General features: G+C 47.3%; 1 protein-coding gene and 1 pseudogene across 3 annotated transcripts; one reads left to right on the top strand and one right to left on the bottom strand.

The window, feature by feature from the left end:
• Window positions 1-5,561: 5,561 nt before the first annotated feature.
• Window positions 5,562-6,290, top strand: LOC310670957 (H/ACA ribonucleoprotein complex subunit 2-like protein; annotated as a pseudogene). Its single transcript has one exon. The product of its transcript is annotated as an H/ACA ribonucleoprotein complex subunit 2-like protein (transcript).
• Window positions 6,291-6,451: 161 nt separating this feature from the next.
• On the bottom strand, window positions 6,452-13,127 carry LOC310670527 (zinc finger protein with KRAB and SCAN domains 5-like). Of its 2 annotated transcripts, none has more exons than XM_083426013.1 (4): window positions 13,032-13,127; window positions 10,058-10,882; window positions 9,125-9,251; window positions 6,452-7,987 (listed from the first exon to the last, which is right to left on the bottom strand). In XM_083426013.1, the coding sequence occupies exons 2-4, from the start codon at window positions 10,790-10,792 to the stop codon at window positions 7,341-7,343; spliced, it is 1,509 nt and encodes a 502-aa protein (XP_083282139.1). In that variant the 5' UTR covers window positions 10,793-10,882; window positions 13,032-13,127; the 3' UTR covers window positions 6,452-7,340. The 2 variants fall into 2 exon arrangements, with proteins under 2 accessions (XP_083282139.1, XP_083282138.1); XM_083426012.1 differs by having other exon boundaries at window positions 10,058-10,885; window positions 13,038-13,127.
• Between the last annotated feature and the right edge of the window lie 1,066 nt (window positions 13,128-14,193).

The following is a 14,193-nucleotide window of genomic DNA, read 5'->3' as shown; positions in this document are numbered from 1 at the left end:
AAAGACCCAGAACAATGGTGTGCAAGGCCTCATAAACACTTTTGAAATTCCCCTCCTCTAGGTCAAGCCCACCCCCAGAAACATCATGCATACATTACAGAAAGGAGGGGTTGAGGGAGGAGTTGTGGTGGTAACCTGAGTGTCCTGACACCTGGCTGGTTCCTCCTTTCTCCCCTCCCCATGAGTACTTTTCTGAAGACAAAAGGTAGTTGCAGTTTCCTGCCCCCTGAGGGGAAATCCAATCACTGTTCTTTTGTTATAGTCCATGTTGAATCCACTCGTGTATGCAGGGTTGATGGTTTTCTGTCTGAGACCATTAGGGTTGGCATAGCAACTGGGCAGGGCTCCTGTGGATGTGTTGCTATGCTCAAGGAATTATGGTGGCCTGTATCAAACCTTCCCCATTTTGTAGTCCTTCCTTCATGGAGTAAAATAAAAGTGGAACAGTGCAAATCTGATGTATGGTCGATTTTCTATGAATTTATAACAGAAGTGTAGCGTATGTAGTGTGTGAGTGTGAGTGTGTGTGAAGTCTGTACAAACTGAATGATGGGGGGGGGGGTTTCCTGCTACAGGGTCTTTGGAAATCGAAATGGACCAAGTATCATCATAATCATTTATTTTATTTCTATCCCACAAGCATCATCCTCTTTTTTTGTGTGTTTTGTTTCTTCCCCCCTCCCCTATTATGTTTTTATTGTAATTTTACTGGTGTTAGCCACCCTGAGCCCGGCTCTGGCTGGGGAGGGCGGGGTATAAATATTATTATTATTATTATTATTATATTTTATTTCTAAATATTCCTCCGCAACAGCCCAGTGAGGTAGGCCAAACTGAGCAGCAGCCAGTGGCCCAAGGTCATCCCAGTGAGCTTCAAGGCAGAGTGTCAGGATCTGAACCCAGGTCTCTAACCACGACACCACGCTGGGAGCGAAGAGGCGCCTTCGCCCCGAAACTTTTGCAGGCGCCAAGAGTAGCTAACACGACTGAAAGCCGGGGTGGCGTCTCAGCGCCCAGATTACCTTCAAATCACAATGAACGCGCCAGAAGGATAAAAAGCAGAGTTAGGGGCGCTTCGGGACTTGGAGGGTCTCCCGTCGCTGTCTCACTCCTACATTTCCCTTTACCAAATGAATCTCTCCCGCCCCACAACTCTCACCTTTTCAATGCACCAAGATCGCTTCCCTCTTCCTTCATGTTTATGCAGCGGACCTTAAATGCAAAACCAAACCGGGGAAGGAGGCGCCACTGGTTTATTATTATTATTATTCTTCCTACTCGGTTTGATTATCTTTTCTAGGAAAGAAACGCTCTCTCAATTTAACCCTTATAAACACTTGCATATGCACACCCACCCACCCATAGCTGTCAACTTACAGATTTGAAAATAAGGGACCAGCAGCCTCGAAAATAAGGGATCAGCAGCCAAAATAAGGGATTTTGCTTGGCTTATGCAGAAATCCTCCGCTGATGGAGCCATGCTGCTTTTGCTGCCACTGACTGTGTTTTGCAGGGGGTTGGACTAGATGATCCTAAGGGTCTACAACTCCCACCAAAGAAGAGTGGCAGACAAAACTAAGGAACGACGTCGAGATGGCAGAGCTTACAGGCAGAATTGGAAACCAGGAAGAGGACCTCTTTAATAAAGAATGGGGAAAGTTTATAATTTAGTTGAAAAGCTATTGTCAAGAGTTACATACATTGGTAGGACTGACGGAAAACTTGTAGTAAAAATTTGAAGTATGGATGGACAAGTGATTTATAAAAATAGAGTTATGAAAGGGATGCAGAGGGGGAAATGACTACATTAAGATGCTGCACTGGTTGGAGGGGATGCTAAGCAGCATGTCGGGGCTGCCGTCGTCCTGGCGCAAGGAGTTCCATCTGCCCTTCCCTGCCCAAGAGGGAGGGAGGGAGACTCTCGCCCACGCCGCCCAGGGAGAGGGGCTGCTTGCCCGCCCGCCGCTACCCGTCTCCTCACTAAGCACCCTGAGGGGGAAAAGGGAGAGACGGAGACGCGGCAGCTCGTGCGCGCTCTCTCTCTCTCGGCGGAGGACCCCGAGCCGCTGCTTCCCTCCCGAGCCGGGTGAGCATGAAACCCGGGAAATTTAAGGGACATCATCAATAACGGACAGCAGTGGGACACGGCGCTGGGATAAGGGAGTTTCCCGCCAAATATGGGACGGTTGACAGCTATGATACACACACACACACACACACACATACACAATGTGTTTTTTGCAGCATGCTCATTCATTACAAGACTTTCAGAAAGAATTTAAAAATAAAAATAAAAAACATTCCCCAAGCATTTGATAATTGAAAGAGGCTGTTGCTGTCTGGCAAGTTTGAAATCATTCTCTATGGTATGTATGGGACTTGCCATTCTTCTTCTTCTTCTTCTTCTTCTTCTTCTTCTTCTTCTTCTGTTTTATTGAATTTGTTGGTCACTTTACCAAGTGAGTAATAGCCTTTTTGTGAAGACCATACAATGTCCAGACTCTTTATACTGTATTTACTTTCCTAAACATATAAGTGAGAAGAATATATTTATAATCTCATGCTTTTTCAAACAGGGGTACGTTCTCCCTTGAATTGTAGATTGAAGCAGACCCTCCAAGTTTCCCTATTTTCCACGGACAGTCCCGGATTTACAGAAGTTTCCGATTTGATCCCGGAATGTTCTGCTTTTCCTTAGAACGTCCCTATTTGCATTGGAAAAATATTGGAGGGTATGGAGTTAGGTAATCCCAGAGCCAAGGAGATTATTATCATTGATGTTGTTGATCATGTTGTTGTTGTTAATTGAATCTATATATATCGCCCTATATCTGCAGGTCTCAGGGTGGTTCGCAGGATAAAATCAGAATATAAAATTAGTAACTTCACAATCTTTAGAAGACATCTGAAGGCAGCTCTGTATAGGAAAGTTTTTTAATGTTTCATGTTTTTCATATGTGTTGGAAGCCACCAAGAGTGGTTGGGGCCAGGGCAACCCAGTCAGATGTGCAGGGTATAAATAAAATTATTATTGAATAAACGTAAAGGTACCCATGACTGGTAGGTGCAGTTGTGGACGACTCTGGGCTTGCGCGCTCATCTCTATAGGCCAAGGGAGCCAACTTTGTCCACCGACAGCTTCCAGGTCATGTGGCCAGCATGACTAAGCCACTTCTGGTGAACCAGAGCAGCGCACGGAAACGCCGTTTACCTTCCTGCCGGAGCTGTACCTATTTATCTACTTGCAATTGACGTGCTTTCAAACTGCTAGGTGGGCAGGAGCTGGGACCAAACAACAGGAGCTCACCCCATCGCAGGGATTTGAACCGCCGACCTTCTGATCAGCAAGCCCTAGGCTCAATAGGACATCCCTATTTTCATCAGATAAATGTTGGAGGATATGTTGAAGTCTTCTTCGACTTATAAACAAAACTGTATTGAGACTTGCACCAGACTTTTACCTTACTCAGGTCTTACAGTTTCTTATGAAAGGTTTCTCTCTGTTCCTTACAGAGAGCTCCTGCGCAGGTTTCTCGCTATTAGCATTTAGGGATCTTCCTCTGTCTGTTTCACTTCAGACAGATCAAACTGACACAACACTGCCATCGGCAGCATCCGGAGAAGCCTCTCAGCAGCCCTTCTCTCCATCACACAGAGAGAGAGAGAGAGAAATCAGAAAGGCAGTTAAAAAACGACAGTTATTGGAATAACAGTCACAACCGAATGGAATGCCTCTCTCATGTGACTCATAGTCAGCCAATCATATGAGAGCTACTGCCAGGGGGCGGGAAAACCATGTTAAAAGTGCACAGTGATTTAACATAAGCAAACATTTCCATTTCAGGAAATTAAATCATTATCCTTAACAATCCCCACATACATTAAAACCAAGAAGAAAGAGAAATACATTTTACAAATCTCACCCACATTTAAAAGACTACATATGAGAAAAAGGCCAAAAGCCGTGGGTGTGGGTGTATGTATGATGGTGCCAAGCGAGCCTCTCTGGGGAGAGCATTCCAAAAGTGGGGTGCCACCACAGAAAAGTCTTGTTCTGTTCATGCCCAGAGGTTATGAAGAGCTGTGTTTCTCGAATGGCTTTGGGCCCTTTCGGACTGGTGGGTTTTGTGTGGTTGTGTTCTGCAACCCATGCTTGACCTAGGCCACATTCACACCATACATTTATCGTGCCTTGATACCACTTTAAACAGTCACGGCTCCCCCTAAAGAGTTTGGGGATCTGCAGTTTATTAAGGGTGCTGAGAGATGTTAGGAGACCCCACTGCTTCCCTCGCAGAGCTAGATTTCCTAGAGTGGTTCAACAAAATTTCCCTCATTACAGGGACCACTGTGATCTGCGGGAGACCCTCTCTTGCACCTTCCAAAGATCTCAGAAGCCCACTCTGAAGTAACTCAGAACAGGGCTTTTAGTGTGGCTACTACCCGTTCTGTGAAATAGCGTCCTTGTCAACAGACACCTGCTATCTGCACTTTCCAAAAACACTTTTTGGTTCCTACAGGCTTTCTCAGCTGGATAAATGGGTCTTTTCATAGAATCATAGAAATGGAAGGGATCCCAAGGGTCATCTAGTCCAACCCCCTGCAATGCAGGAATTTCAAGTGTCACAAGTATCTGTGTTTTAGTGGTTTTTTGAAATGAATCGGTTGTTTTTGTGTTTTTAACTGTTTTCAAGTTATCTTATTTGCAAATCGCCTCGAGGCGGTGGTTTAGAATAATAGTAGTAGTAGCAGCAGTAATACACATTTTTGGACATCCTGTTTTGTTAGAGAACTGCGCTGCAAAATTTAGAGAAGTGCAGATTTTGAAATATGTTTTCTGTGTTTCGTATGCCTGTGGGGTAGCTTCACCTTTAAGTCTGAATTGAATCAGATGTCTCCTGTATCTCTAGCTGTATGCAAGGTCTGGGATCGGAAGTCGCCTGCCTCCGTGTGTGCCAGTCACTGGGGAAGAGAAGGGACTGTGAGCCCCTGCGCATGTAGAATCATAGAATCATAGAGTTGGAAGAGACCACAAGGGCCATCGAGTCCAACCCCCTGCCTAGCAGGAAACACCATCAGAGCACTCCTGACATATGGTTGTCAAGCCTCTGCTTAAAGACCTCCAAAGAAGGAGACTCCACCACACTCCTTGGCAGCAAATTCCACTGTCCAACAGCTCTTACTGTCAGGAAGTTCTTCCTAATGTTTAGGTGGAATCTTCTTTCTTGTAGTTTGGATCCATTGCTCCGTGTCCGCTTCTCTGGAGCAGCAGAAAACAACCTTTCTCCCTCCTCTATGTGACATCCTTTTATATATTTGAACATGGCTATCATATCACCCCTTAACCTCCTCTTCTCCAGGCTAAACATGCGCAGCGCCCTTAGCCGTTCCTCACGCCTTTGAGCTTCCTGTTGGCCTCTGGCTGGAACCAGGAAGTTGGACTCGGTTGGCTTTTGCCCCGATCTTGCAAGGCTCCTCTGACGTTCTTAGAAGAGGAGACCGAAAGGAGACCATGTCACCCACAGCTGGCCTTTTTTCTAAACTAGCAAAGTACGGGCAAAGATGGGCAAAGCCAAGCACCAGGAGTCGAGGGAAGAGCCGGAGCCCGAGGCGACCCCGGAGAAGTCGTACCACGAGCTGGTGGAGAACATGAACACCATCGCGTGGCCTCTGGCCTCCCGCAAGTTGACGCGCAAGCTGTACAAGTGCATCAAGAAAGCATCGAAGCAGAAGCAGATCCGGCATGGGGTGAAAGAGGTCCAGAAATTCATCAACAAAGGCGAGAAGGGAATCACAGTTCTTGCAGGAGACACACTTCCTATTGATGTCTATTGCCACATTCCCATCATGTGTGAAGACAGGAGCCTTCCATATGTCTACATCCCTTCCAAAACGGACTTGGGAGCAGCTGCAGGTTCAAAGTGACCAACGTGTGTTATCATGATCAAGCCCCATGAGGAATATCAGGAAGCCTATGATGAGTGTATGGAAGAGGTGGAGGCTCTTCCCCTCCCTTTGTGAAGAACATCAGTAAGAGATGCTACTAAGACTGACAAACAGGCACTTGCCTGGGCAGTAGCTTGACCCTGATTTTAGAGAAGCCGTGCAATGAAGAGAATACTGCAGTTGGCACTGTCACCAGCCCTGTGGCTCATACCCGCTTCAAGTGCCAGATATTAAGCAACTGATTTAGAAAGAAGTTATTGACTTGTCTTAAAGCAAGGGAAGTTTGTGAAGCTTGGGTGGGGGGGAAGGCGGAGAGATTAAACTAATTAAAACACTTGTAATAAATAAATAAATAAATAAATAAATAAATAAATAAATAAATAAACAAACTAGCAAAGTCCCAAATGCCGAAACCTTTCCTCAGAAACCTTTCCACACCATCCCCTGGATCACTCTTGTGCCAACTGGGCATTCACCTTGGTCCTCACTGAGTGTATCCCTCCCACCAATTTCCCTCTGCCAAACATTTGTTACATTTTTTTTTTTACAAAAAATATTTATATTTATTTCTAGAACCGTAACAGCAATGCGAACAAAACAATTATCCTGGCAAATACGATACCCCATTTTGGCGGCCGTTTTGGCCACCGAAAACCCTTGGAGAGTGAATTCTCTCTTAGCCAGCAGGATCAACACACAGTGTTGGAAAGAATGAAAGGAAACGCAACTTATTCTCTTCCGTATCGCCTCTAGCTAGTGCGGCAACTCAGTGTGGACGGATCGAAGGGGCAGGGTCTGGAAATAGTTAGATGGCTTTTCCTGGGTGGTGTCCTGAATCATGGATTGGGGGTGGGAGGGATGCCTTCTCCTATTGATCTCTTAAAAGTTTCACCCAGAAGAGGCCCCAAGTCTGAAATCTGGAGCATCTTCTTTGCAATGAAAAGGTCCCAGGTATAATCTCCCTACCAAGATGGGAATGTCTGCTGCTGGAAAACCCTGGAGAGCCTGTGCCGATCAGTGTAGCCAATAACAAACAGGGTGAAACAAACCTCTGCTATTAGGCAGAGAGTTTCCTATCAGTGCTATGGATTAAGTTATTTTAAACCTAAGCAAAGGCCGTAGCTTAGTGGTTCGAGCATCTGATTGCATACAGAAGGTCCCAGGTTCAGATCTCTGTCTCCAGGTTAAGACTGAGATATGCTCCTTGCCTGAAATCCTGGAGGCTGCCAGTCCGTGTAGGCATAGCCAAGCTAGACGGACCAGTGGCCTGACTCAGACAGGTTCATATGTCCCAAGGGTCTCATGTTATTTTCCCCGGTAATCCTCAGCCAATTCCCCCCACCTATTTTGCTTGCATGCTGCAATGGTCTCCTCCATCGCGGCAAGGAGGCATTTCAGGCCAACGCGGCGGCGCTTTCCCCGCGATCCGAGCGTGTGCAGGGGTCCTCCGCCACGTGGACCCGCCTGTGTCTGCTGAGGCTGAACCGCTGCCGGAACCTCTTGTCGCACTGGGGGCACTCGTACGGCTTCTCCTCCGTGTGCGTCCTCCGGTGGCGGTTGCAGTCCGAGCTGCAGGCGAAGGTCTTCCCGCACTCGGAGCACACGTACGGCTTCTCGCCGGTGTGGACGCGCCGGTGCGCAGCCAGCCCCGATCTGTAGAGGAAACACTTCCCGCAGTCCAAGCACCGGTGTCGCTTCCCTCTCTTGCACATCCGACTGTACTTCGGGGAGGAGGAGCCGCGTGCAAAGCTTTTTCCGTAAGCGCCGTACAGGTTTTGCCGCTTGCCAACAGAGGGTCTCTGCTGGACGGAAAGTTCTCTGAGGTCCATGTGGCCTTCTCTGGAAGGAAGACGCCCACCTGCCCTGTCTTCCAGGTGGGTTTCCTGCTGGGATTCCGCTTTGTGCTGACTCTTAGAAACATTGGCCTGCCCATGGCCCCGGTCTTCCGGGCAGGCTGTCGTCGCCCCGCATGGCTGTGCTTTTCCTGAATCTTCCGGCGCATGCTTTCTCCCCACATCTACAGTCAACCATCCTTGACCACCTGGAGAAACGAGAAAACCCCAATATCACTTACTCCCAGGACTTCAGGGGGTGGTGGGAAAGGAAAAGCAAGGAACGAAGGTGGCTAGGAGGAGGACAGGACAACAGGAGCTTCCCATCCCCACATATGAAAACCAGTATCCGATGTAGCAGGTTGTGGGACTCTCTGGCCTTCCAGAGCCAGTGTGGTGTAGTGGTTGAGAGCGGTCGTCTCCTAATCTGGGGAACCGGGTTCGTGTCTCCGCTCCTCCACTTGCAGCTGCTGGGTGACCTTGGGCCAGTCACACTTCTCTGAAGTCTCTCAGCCCCACTCACCTCACAGAGTGTTTGTTGTGGGGGAGGAAGGGAAAGGTGTATGTTAGCCGCTTTGAGACTCCTGAAGGGGAGTGAAAGGCGGGATATCAAATCCAAACTCTTCTTCTTCTTCCAGATGTTGCTGAACCACAAAGCACATCATCCCAGGCCATGGACTCAGTCTAGAGACAGGAAGCTTTAAATTAACAGTGAAGAGAACACAGGCTTGAATGGGATTGTCTTGTGTGCATACATGACAGAAGGATTTTCTTCATGGGCATGTGGAATCTGTGGCTTTCCACAATTGGGTTTACAATTCCAGCCCCAAAGAGATCACTGGTGATGCTGATGGGAGTTGTAGTTCAACGACATCTGGAAGGCCAAAATCTCCCCACTTCTGTAGTGAAGAAACAGCTCTGCTGTGTGATATCAATGAAACTTTTGCAGAAAGCAATGAGGACTTCTGGGAGAAAACTACACGAACTCTAATTCTGGTTGGTTTTAGCTAAAGAGGCTGGGGGAGAAATATAATCGTGTTCAAATTAGAATCCATCTAATTTGCCTGTTCCAAAACACACCCTTCGAAGTTTGCACTTCTGAGAGCCTTGCAATGCTGTTCTGCAGCCCCAAGATGCATACAAAAAATACATATACTAGGATAAAGTGTACACACAACGCTGCACACTTTAGTGAAGATAATGCACACAAATGCTTTATGTTAGGCAATATTTGTTTTGTGAAAACATGTACATGTTCCCTTTACAGACAGGAAGGATCCACAGTCAGAGAAGAAGTCAGGGAGCACACCAGAAACTGGCCACCCAGAGGCTGTGTCACTCCTTACCCAACAGGCTGGCTTCTTCTCCATTGTCGTCCTCCTGCTTGGTCTCCATGGATGGTGGCACCTGCTCGGCATCACAAAGAGCCTGGCTTGCCTCAAAGGAACTCCCAGCTGCATCCTCAAATGGTACCTGCAAAGGGAATTCTTTCAGGGGAGAGTGGGCTTGGTGGTGCAGCCACCAGCAGATGGGCTAACCATTTAGCCCTGGCAGCCAGGGCCTTCTCAGTGGTGGCTCCATTCCACTTGTGGAATGCCCTCCCCAGCAGAGTGCATCACTGCTAAAATCCAGGAGGAAATTTTATGCTGCCCTCCTGCCATCCATGATTTTATTAGCCATGAGTATTTGCCACTCTTTTTAAAATGCCTTTTTTGATGTCCTTTGTGTCTTTCAAATATATTTATCTATTCTGGGTTTTTAAAATCCTTTTGGAAGGAAGGGTGTGTGTGTGTGTGTGTGTGTGTGTGTGTGTGTGTGTGTGTAAACACTATCTGCCAAGTTGAACAACCCCAGTCACTGGAAGAAGAGACAAAGAAAATGACTAATTAGTTAGAATCATAGAACTGCACAAGCCCCTCGTGGTGGTATTCTGCATAGCTGTCAACATTTCCTTTTTTTAAAGGGAAATTTCCTTATTCTGAATAGGATTCCTCGCAAGAAAAGGGAGAAGTTGACAGCTATGTGCAGTAGCTGCAGGTTATGGAGAGTCTTCAAGGGCAGCCCCACAAAGAGTGCACTAAAGTAGTCTAGCTGGAGGGAACATGTCCAGAGCCATGGAGAATTCTGGCATAGTTATGTCAGTCCAAGAAATACATAGTTCAATGCAGCTTACCATTCATTTTTTCCTCCCCACCCCCTACATTGGGATGGGTAGAGAATTCAACCTATGTCCCATCACTTAACCTACAACCAAGTACCTGCTTCTTACATCTCTTTACCTGCTTCTCTCGTCTCTCAGCCTCTCGTTGCACCTGCAGGATATCCTCGGCCAGGGCCACCGCCTGGGCACAGGTCTCGGGGCTACACTCCCTCACCCAGCTCTGCATCTCGGGCGGCAGGATGGCCAGGAACTGCTCCAGGATCAGCAGCTCCAGGATCTGCTCCTTCGAGAGCCTCTCCACCTTCAGCCACCCCCGGCACAGATCCTGGAGATGGCCGTAGGCCCCTCGGGGTCCCTCGGCTTCCTGGTAGCAGAACCGCCTGAAGCGTTGGCGCCGCTCTTCCCTGCTCATGGCGTCCCCTCTCAAGATGGCCGCCTTCACTTTCCCATAATCCTCTCTGTCTCCAGCCTCCAAGCTGTTGAAGGCCCGCTCGGCTTCCCCGCTGAGGGCCGGCCGGAGTTGGGCCGCCCACTCTTCCCGGGGCCACCGGCAGGCTTGGGCCACTTGCTCAAAGGAGGCCAGGAAGGCCTTGGTGTCCACCCAGGGCGAGGGCTCATCTGGCAACAGTGGGGCCCCCCAGTCCGAGTGGGGAGACTCCATTTTCCGCAGGAACTCCTGCCATTGGGCTTCCCAATGTTGTAACAGGCCCTCGTGCTGCTCTTGTTTAACTTGGTGGAGAGGTATCCTTTGCACAAATTCTGTGATACTCCCAGCCTTGTTTTCATGGAGGACTTTTCCTTCCCACTGTGATCCCAGCCCTCGTGTGAGGCCTGCTGGGTCTTGCACCTCCATTTTGTTTTCCGAGTGGCCGTCTCAGTTGGCGTAGAAAATGCTAGAATCCACAGGGGGAGACGCAGTCTTCGAAAGAGGCACCGTCGTCTCCTCCTTAGGGAAGAAAGATGTAAAGAAATGGATTTTACATCCCTTTATTTATTTTGTCCCCAATACTTTTTATTGCTTTTTTGTAACAACAACAAATAAAACAAATACTCTTACATTCAAGAAATGTGTATGTCTTCTTATTTATCCTGCGCCTTATTGCACCCGGACTTCCTTCCATCCCTTCAACGGTTTTCATGTCTCAAATCTCTTCTTACAGTTTCTTATTTACACTCCATCCACATCACAAGATTTACATTAATCCTGCTAGTTTTTAAATTCTTACAATTACTCCGTATATATTCAACATATTTACTCCAATCCTTTTCGAACTTTGTTTCTTTTTGGTTCTGAATCTTATAAGTCAATTTCGCCAGTTCTATGTATTCAAACATTTTTGTCTGCCATTCCATTAAAGTTGGGATTTCTTGGGAATTTTACATCCCTTTAAAGGGCCGCACCATGCGTTTAAAGCATAGGCAGTGCGTATTTACAGCACGACAAATCATGGGAACTGTAGTTTGCTAAGGGTTTTGGGAATGGAAGCTCTGAGATGAGGAAACTGCAGTTCCCAGGATGTCATGTGCTTTACAGGTAAGTTGAATGGTGCTTTAAAGGTATACAGTGAATCTGCTTACTGCTTTGCCATAAAAAAGTCACATGGGGTCTGCAACAAAATGTTAAGACCATGCCATACTCCTGTTTTAGGGTGCCGAGCCAGCCATGCCCTTCACCATAGGACTCCATTCCATTTCTGGAATGAATTAATATGTTTAATTTCGAAAGGAAAAGATCTAAGGATGTTAATGTTCAAGTTAAACTTTGTAAGTATTGTGATCTGGAGAACGGTTCAAAGGACATGCAATGAAATCCAACCAAGGGGAAGCGAGGAAGTCACTTAACAATGTTAATACGTGTAATTTTTTAATAAGGTTATTAATTATGTTTGTTTGTTTTATGTGTTTTTTTATAATTTTGTGAAAACCAATACACTTTTTTGAAAAAAAATAAAAATTAAAACCCAGGAGAGCTGCCTGCTGCCAGCCTGTGCAGACAATCTTTAGCTAGATGGACTAGTCAAGATAAAGACTCTTATCTGTCACAGGTTACCTGGACAGGTTTCCCTCAAGAGCTGATCTGGGCTTGCAGAATAAGAGCCTCTCCCATCTGCGCCCTCCTGCAATCCCTGCACAGGTTTACTCCCAAGTAAACCCCACGGTTTACAGATGACACAACCTTGATGGCAGAAAGTGTATGCAGATGACACAACCTTGATGGCAGAAAGTGAGGAGGAATTAAAAAACCTTTTAATGAGGGTGAAAGAGGAGAGCGCAAAATATGGTCTGAAGCTCAACATCAAAAAAACGAAGATCATGGCCACTGGGCCCCTTACCTCCTGGCAAATAGAAGGGGAGAAAATGGAGGCAGTGAGAGATTTTACTTTCTTGGGCTCCATGATCACTACATATGGTGACAGCAGCCACGAAATTAAAAGACGCCTGCTTCTTGGGAGAAAAGCAATGACAAACCTAGACAGCATTTTAAAAAGTAGAGACATCACCTTGCCAACAAAGGTCCGTATAGTAAAAGCTCTAGTTTTCCCAGTAGTGATGTATGGAAGTGAGAGCTGGACCATAAAGAAGGCTGATCGCCGAAGAATTGACGCTTTTGAATTATGGTGCTGGAGGAGACTCTTGAGAGTCCCATGGACTGCAAGAAGATCAAACCTCTCCATTCTGAAGGAAATCAGCCCTGAGTGCTCACTGGAAGGACAGATCCTGAAGCTGAGGCTCCAATACTTTGGCCACCTCATGAGAAAAGAAGACTCCCTGGAAAAGACCCTGATGTTGGGAAAGATGGAGGGCACAAGGAGAAGGGGACGACAGAGGACGAGATGGTGGGTGGGACAGTGTTCTTGAAGCTACCAGCATGAGTTTGACCAAACTGTGGGAGGCAGTGGAAGACAGGAGGGCCTGGCGTGCTCTGGTCCAGGGGGTCACGAAGAGTCGGACACGACTGAACGACTAAACAACAACAAACCCCACGGAAGTCGGCCGCGGCTTGACCAGTGCGACTGCAGCCTGCGATCTCCCTCTGAGGCTGCACTTGTCCCTCTCAGATGCATCTTCGCCCCTTCCACCCTTTTTTACACGCTCACCTCTGCACGCCTTGCTTTTCCTGTACCCGGATCCTGTTCTCTGCCTCCGATGCAGGGAAGTTCAAAGCAATTTCATGCAAGGAGGGGCGGGGGAGATTTTCGGTGCTGCTAAAAAAATAAATAAAAAATGGGCACGCCCCTCACACTGACGTCACCCCGCGCACTTCCATTATCGGTGCTCTCTAGGAATAAGGGGAAGTCTTTCTCATTTTAACCCCGTGCTTTCCGGAGAAGAGTGCCTGACCTTAGGAAAGGCTTTGTTTTTTGCTTTTACTGAAAATCTATCAGAAATGCAAATTATTATTTTTTTGAAAAAGAAAGGCTCCTACGTGATCCAGCAAGAGAGGTTTTGCCTGTTGCCTGATGGGTTGTGTGTATGTGTTTTGAAAGCTATTTTTATTAAAGCTTGAAAAACAAAGAAAAAATGTACAGAAACCAACCTCAAAAATAAAGCACGTTTTTAACATAAAAACTAAAAGGTGCAGAAAGATGTTAGGAAGCCCCTCCTGGAGCAACGGTTCCCAGCATTCCCTGGGGAGAGGGATCAATTGTTAAGCCACCCTGGGAACCGTAGCGCCATGAGGGGGAATGTCCTAATAACTCCCAGCATCCTTAAGAAACTACAGTTCCCATGATACAATGAAGGAAGCCATCGCTGTTTAATGTGGTATGAGACTGCTTTCACTGTATCCTGTAGGCTGGCCTAGATGGGCCTTTGACCCAGCAGAGCTCTGCTTATGCTTTGATGTTCTTCTGCTACTGAACTTAGGCCCAGCTCAGTACCACCACTTCCCTAACACCCCAGCTCACCCTGCTACGCTTGTAATAAAAGGTTTTTTAAAAAGGTAAAGGACTCCTGGACGGTTAAGTCCAGTCAAAGGTGACTCTAGGGTTGTGGCGCTCATCTCGCTTTCAGGCCGAGGGAGCCGGCATTTGTCCACAGACAGCTTTTTGGGTCATGTGGCCAGGAGGACTAAACTGCTTCTGGCGCAAGGGGACTCCATGGCGGAAACCAGAGTGCACGGAAATGCTGTTTACCTTCCCACCGCAGCAGTACCTATTTATCTACTTGGACTTGTGTGCTTTCGAACTGCTAGGTTGGCAGGAGCTGAGACCGAGCAACGGGAGCTCACCCCTTCGCAGGGATTCAAACCGC

Source organism: Podarcis tiliguerta, assembly GCF_965153285.1.
Source record: "Podarcis tiliguerta genome assembly, chromosome: 2".
Taxonomy (NCBI): Eukaryota; Metazoa; Chordata; class Lepidosauria; order Squamata; family Lacertidae; genus Podarcis; species Podarcis tiliguerta.
This window is presented reverse-complemented; position numbering and strand designations above follow the sequence as displayed.